Genomic DNA, 10,585 nt, shown 5'->3' on the forward strand with positions numbered 1-10,585 from the left:
TTCTCCTGCAAGTCATAAGCATAAGAACGAATGGTTTCTCCAGGCATTTGTTTGCAGTCATAAAACTCTGCCAAGTCCAAGTTTTTCCTGTCTGCTTCTCGTGCCCGCACACAATGGCGGCGCCTTTAACACCAGTCAAAATACAAGTCTCCACATAATAGAATTTGTAGATCCCTACATACAGCTTCTTTATATTGCATAAGATCTGTATATTAACATTCATTTAAAATAAATGATTTATAATAAATGTTAAAATTACATTTACAAATTACAAATGTCTAATTGCTTGTGTGTAATGGATTAATAATAATATAAATCATATAAAATAACTCTTAAGTAATCAGCATTAAAGCCAGACAATTTTTCTTAGTACTAGTGACCTTTAATTTGGAGTAAGAGAAACTGGGGGAGTGACTTTTTTCTTTCAGACATGTGTCACTTTGCTCACATCTGATTGGTCCAATTTCAGTTTGAGCCATGGAACAGGTTAGCCATGGAGAGTAAGTTACTATGGCAATGAACGCAGCTAAAAGTCAAGCCACATTCATGGTACCTAAAACCCAGGATTGGTGGAAACTAAACTGAAACTTACCTGGCTAGCCAGCTAATATGGCTTCATGGTGCAGGCTCCAGGTTTGGAGCTGAACTCTGCAGGAAGGTAGATCTCCAGGAACAGGGTTGGCCACCCCTGCTGTAAATGGTAGCTTTAGACGTTAATAAAACACAATCTAATAGGTAGAAAAATTAGTTTATTGTTGGTTTCCGGCTGTCACGGTTCAGGATGCCTTCTCGGCTGTGTTGTCCTGTCATGTTCGGCAGCTCGTGGTCTGGGCAATCAGTGCTGATCGCGCAGCGGGAGTGCACGGATCACGAGCTGACTCTCCCCCACCTGTCGCTCATTCCCCCACTCCCATATACAGTATGTCCCTGTTTCCTGTTCCTCGTTGTGAGTAGATTTTTTTGTCCTTGCTCGTGTTCTGTGTGAGATTCACGCTTCTTTATCTGACCCTCTGTTCCCTTGTGCTGCAGGACTCGTAGCACGGAGATCCACCAGCTTGTGTGGTCTGCAGACTCTGCCGGCCAGCTCTGGAATCTCCGCTTCCCTAAGCGGCTGTTAAATATGGTTTATGTTATTTTGTGTTTTGTGGCAAGAATAAAGGTTCCTCCTTTCTCTAACTCTGCGTCTGAGTCCTCTATCACTCGCACCCTGACCCCGGCTGTATCTGTATCTCTTCTAACCACAAGCGCGAATAATATATATATCTTAAACCCATTTAAAAACTATAATAAAGCATAATGCTATTGTGAATTCACAAACGCTACGATTCAATTAAATAAATATATGCAATGAATGTTTAATATATGTGCTTTAAGTATTTACATGCGGTTACGTACTTGCGTGTCAGAATGGCTCTGTTTACAGTAAATAGGCCTAACGTTACTGATCCACATGAACGGTTGTCGTTATTTAGATATGTGGAATCTGCATATTGTTGTGTTTGGGTTTATTATGATGTTAATCTGGGAACGCAAAATGCACCATTTCATCAGATTTGTAAGGTAAATCATTTATGAACGCAAACACAGGAGAATACATAATTTCTTTCTCAAATGCTAACTGTTCAAAATACGATTTCAAAATAAAGCTTTGAGTTTACACGTTTTGATGTCCACATATTCAAGAAAGTACAGTGGCTTCAGCATTTCTGTCGCAAAGAAATGGCTAAATATTAAAGATTAAGTGGACATTTGAATTAAATATTTTTCAGTCAATGACTGCATCCGAAAACTGAAAAATGCTGGAGGCAGCATTCCAAGGTAGGAAGTAGGAAGGCATCAAGGCACGTCCAAATCCAAAGTTAGCTTCACTTCTTGTCTCATGAGATGCTTTCATCTGATCGATTTTTGAAGGAAGCATAAATGTATCCTTTGCTGCCTTTGATATCCCACAATCCGGTGCGTTCCATTCCGAGACGGTTGAGTTAAAACATAAGGATGGCGGCTGGAAGTTGCGTTTGGTGGTTAGTTTGTGTGTAAATGTATATTTCTGATTAACTTTTTGCACTTTTGATGTTATTTCTAGCGAGAAATGTGTATTATAGTAGTTAAATATTCGTTTAGTTATCACCAAAACTCGTTCTGTTTTGTTGTAGATCGTTAAACCGTTACACTGCCTCAGAAGCCTGTCCGAAATCAGTTTCGTGAGGTGCCTTCGTGCATAAATGAAACATGAAGCTGCCTAAGTTTTCGGATGCAGCCAATATAGAGAATGTGACGCAGCTACATCATGTCGCGTCGCAAGCTGGGGCGTCACCACCATTTTTGACTTTCATGAGCTGTAAGCTCTAATCATCAAAATTAAAAAAAAAAATTTTTTTTTTTAAACTTTACATGTAATGAATCTAGAATATATGAAAGTTTCACTTTTTTAAATGTTACAAAAAAAAAGAACTTTTTCACTATATTCAATTCTGTATATCTGTATATCTCTTTCACAAATTGATTAATGCTTCTAACTGCTGTTACAACTGCATGTGCACAGTGCTTAATAGTCTGACATATTCTCAAAAAAAAAAAAAAAAAATTCACAGAAATGGACGTAGACAATAATTTTCCACATGCTATCTGCCTTTTATATTAAAAACATTTTTGTTCTTGCATCCTATTCAATAACATCATATAGGCCCACAAACAATCACACATGTAATATATAAACTTGACCAGTCTGAATCCACATTGGTACACATAATCACACTGCGTTCTGCTGCCAGCAATGAAACAAATGTATTTCTCATGACAAGGCACATTTCATGTGTGCATCTCAAGTTACAGAAACATCTCCAAGACCACCTGACACACCATATAAAAGTTTTTAATAATTTATTTAAATTACAACCACACAAAAATGCAGGCTTTTTGTCATAATGATTAAAAAAAAAATTGCAATATCTAATACAGTTGGTTATCCATTTAAAATATTTGGGCTGCTGCTACACATCCTATACTTGTTTGTCTTTTTAATTAATACATGCAAATAATGCTGATAAATCATCAATAGGACACACATCAAAATATACAATGTTTGACAAAAAAAAAAAAATTCAAATTCATTTATCATCTTTCAAAGACATATATAACATTGAATTGACAGGCACAGAGGAAACAGGCACAAGACTGACATTTTTAGGATCACCTCATACATGAGCGCAACCTTTATCGTTTCATTTAAGACCAGTAACAGCTTCACAACTATAGAAATCACAAAACACTTAAAGCTGCAAATAATTCCCACTGCAACTGGGAAATCAAATTGTGAATTCATTCTCGCAGAATAGATGTTTACACACTGCGTGCCGTGGGCAAACACCGTCCCACACACATGCACAGACGTCACACAAGATCAAATAGCAACATAGAGGGATTTAACACATCAAAATAACTGTGCAACAATACATTTGGTTCTTCTATTCAATGGCATATGTAAAATCCTCTTTTTGCGGTAGTTCAAAGCAAAATACCTTCCCACTGGGCAACAGTATCCTATAAGGATTATGCAATACAGCAGAAGTAGCCTCTGTGTTAGCTCAGTCAGTCCAATGGCATGATGTCTGGCTTCACAATGGCACAACTTAACAGGCTTGACAAATCTCATTCGGGCCAAGTGTGCTTTTGGTGTATTTTTAGATTGACTGACGGATGTCAATAGATGAAAGCATGTGAATGCTGTTTTATTACAAACGTTTCCCAGAGCACTGCATCTGTCACAATTACATAAAACATCACATTTAGTATATACAGTATATAATACTCTTTTGACACACAATAGTGGCTGATTAAATTCATCCAACCAAACTGTAATGTTTTCCTTATCATGCCATCTTTTTATTTATATTTTGATATGTATGAATGTATAAGGGTTTGGATGAGGTCATTCTCCACCATCTTTAACTTGCCTTTGAGTCTTTCAGCATCACAGTAAATAACCTGAATTTACGGCCAGCCTTGATATTTGGTTACCTGTCCATTTGGATATTAGCATTTGTGCTACAACATGTTGCTTGAAGCTATTTAAAACATGTACTACTTATGTATAATATTTCATTTTGTACTCTGAAAAATGCAATAGATTTTCAAATTATGGAAAGGTAATAGCAGTTTTATTTTCTTTATTTTAATATGTTAATAGCTGATTAGTTCTTATTCTTCTCATACTTCGACAAAAACCCCACAGACTCAATGCATCTCTACTGAAATCATGGCTTGTGTTACTAAGGCACCACATAATTGGTGCTGTCGCTGAGGTAATTACTGCAAATATCAGATATTTTGGGATTTAGAAAGGAATCTGTAAGATCCTTTACAAATTCATAACAGAAACTGCCGTAAACTGATGTCATGCACAATGCACAACACTTGCATTTTAAAAAATGCATGAGAGATAAAGGACGATCCTGTAGAACTGTTGAACAGAGCCTTAACAAGTACTACAATCAGTTAAGAAAAGTACTAGAGTACATCATTTAAGAAATGTAGTAATCAGAAAACTACACTTCTGACACAAAGGTAGTTGGTATAAGGTAGTACAATCGTATCACACCATGTGCAAATCATTAATTTTATCCAAAGTGGAATGTTACTGCAATTAATAAAAAAGCAAGTAGTCATTTTGCCCCAGATGGCTGCCTGTGCTATTAGTAAGCAAGTAGCAATTTAGCAGGCAATTTTAGCCAAGGCAACTTAAATTGCACATTATAGGGACCATCCCCTGGAGCAGTGCCTTGCTCAAGGGCACAATATCTGTGGTAATCGAGCCAGTTACCTTCCGATGACTAACTCCATTAGCTGCATCGTATTAGTATAGTACAGTACATTAACACCTGGTCCAAGTAGATGAATTTGATATATAGGTTTTGTTCATTCAGGGCTGCTTTATTCTTTGCATACTATATGCACATAAGTAGAGCCACAGAAATGGTTTTTGCACAGTTTCAAGTCTTGGTCCATTGCATGTTACAATCTGCAAAAAAAACAATAACAATAATTAGCACTGTCAGATAAAGGCTAGTGGTCAAAAATCACAGTTATTATGTGTGGGAGTTGGATACCTACTTGGATTGGTGCAAGAATGAACATAAGCTCAAACCTGAGACCTGGCCACCCAAACATTTAATAATCTATACTAGAACTGGTAGCAGTATATACAAAAGAGCCCAGATTGGTTGGTCCAGAAGAGAGCATACTGTAGTCGCTGTTAAAATCATCATAAGCATCTGAAGCTTTGTATATAATACATTTCAAGCTCAGAATAGGACTTAATATCAAAAGAAAATATTCAGAGGGATACAATTGCATGAAACCGCAATTCATTTCGCTATATCTATATTTTTCACCATTGGCATCTAAAAATACTGTAAACATTATTTATAGACTGTAACAATATCCACATTTATCTGCCTGAGAGTTACTCATGCATGGAGATAAGTGAATTAAATATGTCTAATGTGTCAGAAAAACACATTTATAAATAAAACAAATAAGACCCTGATATGAAGTTATTCTAGTGCAACAGAAGCTGTCAAAATGTGAATACAATTAAATAGTATTCACTCAATCTCAATTAAAGGGGTGGTTTATTGCAATTTCACTTTTTTTAATGTTAGTGTGTAATGTTGCTGTTTGAGCATAAACAACATCTGAAAAGTTGCAGCGCTGAAAGTTCAACGCAAACAGAGATATTGTCTTTTAAAATTCTGGAAGTTTAACGCCTACAAAAACGGCTGGTAAGGAACTACAACGAACTACTTCCGGGGTCTGATAAGTCACTGACCCAGATAAACCCCGCCCTCGGGAACATGTAAGGAAGGGGGCGAGGCCATGCTGTGCTGCTTTAGAGAAGAGGAAGAGAAAACTACGGGTGCACCTAAAAATCTATTCATATATCAATCGCGATTCTGTCTTCTAACGATTCTAATGGATTCACAAGTTTCAAAATTAATGTTCTAAAACAGCCGTTCTTAATACTGTTCCTCGCCTGCTCTGCATCTCTCTCTCTCTCTCTCCCTCCTCATTCAGATCGTCAGATCAGCTCCAACAAACTGTTCCAATTATATATTTTCACATAGCAATGAGAAGCGTTATACATGGACGTGTGTGCGGTTGCCGTACTGTATTAAAACTTTAATCAGAATAAAAACGTATATTAAAAGCTAACATAAGCAGTAGCATGACAACAGTGTCTCTAAATGTATGAGACAACAAACAAACATACCATTAAGAGCTGTGCTTGCACAGGTTCTGCGCGATCCTCTTCACTAATATCCTCTGCGTCTCAATCAGGCTCAAATTGATAAGCAACATAGACAAAGCCATTGTTTACAATACAACCGGAGCACATGCCGCTGAGCTGAGGGGTGGGACATTTAGACACACGCTCGGCGGTTTAGTGAATCACAACACACTGAGCCAGCTAACCAATCAGAGCCCATCACGTATTTCTGAGGGAGGGGCTTCATGAAAACAGGAAGTAATCGAGGCGTTTGTCAGAGAAGGGACAGAGCCGTGTGGAAGAAAGGTAAATTATATGAAAAATAATGCGTTTTTTAAAAAATGAAGTATGAACACATGTTAGACTGCACCCCATAAACACAATCAAGCCTAGAAAAAACAGTAAACCACCCCTTTAAATAGTAGCTTAATAGCTTAAATATAATTAATTAGCCCAAAAATCTCATTCAGTAGTTTCCAACCTGAAATCAAAATAAACATCTGTATTTGCTGATTTTTATGTGATTTTGTTTGTGATTTGGTGCTGTTGAAAAGCCACTTTAAAGGCAGGAATACACTACAGTTTTTGCCCCAGTTTACAATTTGGATGAGTCAGAGCTTGCTGCTGGAAGTCATAGTCGATCTGCTGTTTTTGGGCAGTCGGATTTGACAGATTTCACAGGAAATTCTTAGTTTATGACAGGCACAGATTATTATTATTTTTTAAATTATTTTAGCTTCAGACTATGATTCCAAGTATCAAACAAGTTTGATATTCTGAGCTGATTTTAGAACACACGTTGTTTTCATTTGTCATGCCTCTCCAAACAAAAAAGAGCATATTTATAAATGAGGTTTTTTTTTTGTGTTCAGAACGACTTGAAAGTCTGGTCGTGTATGATGCCTAGTGTTTTCATGTGTGTTCAGATTTTAAAAGTCATAGTGTGTTCCACAAGGGAATTGTTTTTCCTTGAAAAACATCTTATCCCTTCCTTATTTTTGTCATCTCTTCCATGGGTTTAGGTGTCATTTTCACTAAGATGGAGAGGACTAAATGTGAGCCGTGGGTAGGATGAAAATGAGAAACCACCAGGATTAGAGGGATGATCCACTACAGTGCTTTCATGTGTGAATATGCTTTTATAAAAGCAATGGAATATTAAAATAAAAATCAGAACGGCAAAATCTTGGGTGCTTCCTTAGGATTGCTGGATGGCATTGCCCTTAGCTATACGGCCAATTAGAGGCAGGGCTCTGAGTTCCGCACGGAAGCTGTGATTGAGCCAGCAATATATAAAGGGATTGTAGCAGGTAGAGCTCATGGCCAGCCAGTGAAAGGTGAAGTACAGGGCATTGTTAGCCTGGATCACTTTACTTGACAGCAGCACAACGTAACAGTTTAGAGGAAACCAGCAGACTGCAAACACGGCCACCACTGCGATTAGCATTTTCAAAGTCGTCTTCTTCCTTCTGCGATGAGCGGCCGACTGAGCCAGCGTGACATCACCGACAGCGTTCCGGAACCAGACCTTCTTGGCCACCACAAGGTACGATAAGGAGATAATGGCTAAAGGCAATACATAGAGCAGGACGAACGTGGCAAGATCCAGATACTTCCAGAAGAGATCGGAGGGATGAGGAAAGCTGGGTAGACACACCATCCTTACTCTGTTATTGCTAAAAGAGACAAGAAGAGACACCCAGTTCTTCAATTAATGTCTTGTGAAGTAAAAGGCTGCATGTTTGTAAGACGCAAATTTATCATTAAGGACGTTTTAACCTCTGGCCAAAATACCAGTTCATAATCTATAATAACACTTCTTCCAGTGAAAAATTCCATCCACTGTTGTCCTCTCACATCAACATCCACCAACATACAGTATTTGTTAAGAACTGTTTTGGCCTGTGCATAATTGATGGACTGCAGTTGTTCGGATTACTTGTGGATTATGGTGATGTTTTTAATCAGCTGTTTGAACTCTCATTCTGACAGAAAAAAAAAATCATCTGCATATTGGATGGCCTGAAGGTGAATACATTTTCAGCTAATTTAATTTTTTTATAGCATTTCAAGCTCAAAACTAGAAGGTTAATTTGGTCGTGACATATTAAATACAATAGACACAAAACTTATCTCACTGAAATGTTATCTCACTGACAGCAAACACTTCTAATGATTGGAAGGTGTCCTTGCTTGAATGCTGCTTTTTCAACATTTTAGAATTTGATTGAGTTTCTTGTGACCCTGCACTGAGAACAAAATGTTCTCATGATGACGTTATAACAATCATTATTTACATCCATTTAAACTGTCACAATAATATTTATCAGTTTTACTTGATTTTTATCATCAATAAGAAAGAACGAAAGAAAAAGAAAGGTCATACATGAATTCAAAGCGTAGCAGTTTCTGGTAGATGGCATGAGGTAGAGAGAAGCAGGACCCCATGACCCAGATTACACCAATCCAGGCCATGCCCTGAAGCCGAGACATCCTCTGTTTCATTGGATGCATCACCACCTGATGGACAACAATAATCACCAGTCATGATTGCACACTGCCACGCACTGATTCATTAAGTTTTAATAAGATGAAAAAGCTATTCACTGTAAAGTCTGTTTGTAAGAACACTTACCTGGTGTCTATCAATAGCAATAGCAACCAGTGTAAGAACAGAGACATGAACAGAACAATATTGTGCAAAGCGGCTCACATGGCACATCGACTTCCCAAACACCCATGTACTGTAAACAAACCGAACCTGAAAGAACACATGCAACAGAGTGGCCTTGGATCAAGAGGCATGTAAGAATTAAAAAGTATGCACATGCTCACCCGTACACACTCACAGAGAGATGAATCATGCACCTCCTCTGTATAGTCGTTGCTAAACAATTAAGAGCAATGATAGAGATAACCTGCACATGTGGATGGGCACACACAAACACCAGAGGAAGAATGCAGTATAACCATACCAAGGCCTTAATCATGTCTTGAACACTGGAGGTATCATTTAAACATGTAAATTCTACCATATTTTCAATTTAAAATGGCCATACTTAAAAAAAAAAAAAAGTACAGTAGTTTGCAATATCAAATAAGAATAAAAATCAATAGAATAAAAATCAGGACTTTTTGAGTAATTTATCAAGGAATTTCCTTAAGTAACAAAACAATTATCACTAAAAACAATTTAATTTAATTTAAAAATAAAACGTACTTTTTAGATACAAATTTTCAAATACAATAAATGATAATATAATAAATGAATAATACAATTTTTCATTTGTATAATATAGCCTTTTTTTTTCATTCAAACGACAGTTACACATTAACTTTATCCTCAACAAACATCGCAACATCACAATGACTTTTATTTTTAATAGAAAATGACTACTTTTGATTCAAGATCCAGACAATGAGCGACTGACCCAATAACAAAATTGTCTAGATTCTAAATGCATAAATGCAACAAGATTAAAACTATAACAGCCTATTTATTTATTTATTTTAAATTAATTTAACAATATCAAATGTATTTTTAAGTAAATAAGTGAAACTAGTGTAAACTTACCAGAGTAAAAGGCGTGTTGAGGAGAGTTATAAGAATGTCAGCAATGGCTAAATTCATGATGAACAAACTTGTCACTGAGTGCATCCGTTTATTCTTAATAACAACGTGACAAACCACCACGTTTCCGAACAGCGAGATGATGATAATAACGGAATATGCGACGACGAGCAGCGCTCTGATGGTCGGTCTGTGGGATTCAGACTCGTAATTCGCTCCTCTGTCGTACATCGCGTCCAAAGAGAAATTAAAATACATGGAGAAATTCTGCAAGATATAAAACTGCGAGAATAAATCCACGGAGGTGTTTGTGAACGTCATCGTAACGAGGTTGGGTTGCTGTCTCAAAAACACCAAAGCGCAGTTCTGATCCACTTTTGGACAGTTTGGTGGTGTTTGACTCAGACTTCTGCGAGCCAAACGCTGGAGCGCTGCGTCAAGTGAAGCGGATTGGACGATAGCCACAGTTATTAGTGATTCATCTCAACCCCTGGCGTGATCATAATCACAGTCGTCGCTCTAGGCACTGCTCACACACACACACACACACACACGCACAATATCCACGCGGCGCGGACCAGCATCTCAGCACTGTGCGTCACTGAAGACACTCAATAATCAATAAGCAGCAATGTCTGGTTTGCTATCAGACAGCAAAGCGACCAATATATGCTGTGCAGCAACGGTGGCTAATTATGTTCACAATGCTTTGCATCACACTCGCATATAAAGTCTGCTGCTGTTGGTGT

The 10,585-nt window shown here is 37.5% G+C and overlaps 1 protein-coding gene across 1 annotated transcript; it reads right to left on the bottom strand.

Moving 5' to 3' along the window:
* Window positions 1-2,863: 2,863 nt before the first annotated feature.
* Window positions 2,864-10,286, bottom strand: gpr83 (G protein-coupled receptor 83). Its single transcript, XM_058776499.1, has 4 exons — window positions 9,840-10,286; window positions 8,901-9,026; window positions 8,652-8,785; window positions 2,864-7,941 (listed from the first exon to the last, which is right to left on the bottom strand). The coding sequence occupies exons 1-4, from the start codon at window positions 10,155-10,157 to the stop codon at window positions 7,464-7,466; spliced, it is 1,056 nt and encodes a 351-aa protein (XP_058632482.1). The 5' UTR covers window positions 10,158-10,286; the 3' UTR covers window positions 2,864-7,463.
* Between the last annotated feature and the right edge of the window lie 299 nt (window positions 10,287-10,585).

Source organism: Onychostoma macrolepis, chromosome 05 (assembly GCF_012432095.1).
Source record: "Onychostoma macrolepis isolate SWU-2019 chromosome 05, ASM1243209v1, whole genome shotgun sequence".
NCBI classification, from domain to species: Eukaryota; Metazoa; Chordata; class Actinopteri; order Cypriniformes; family Cyprinidae; genus Onychostoma; species Onychostoma macrolepis.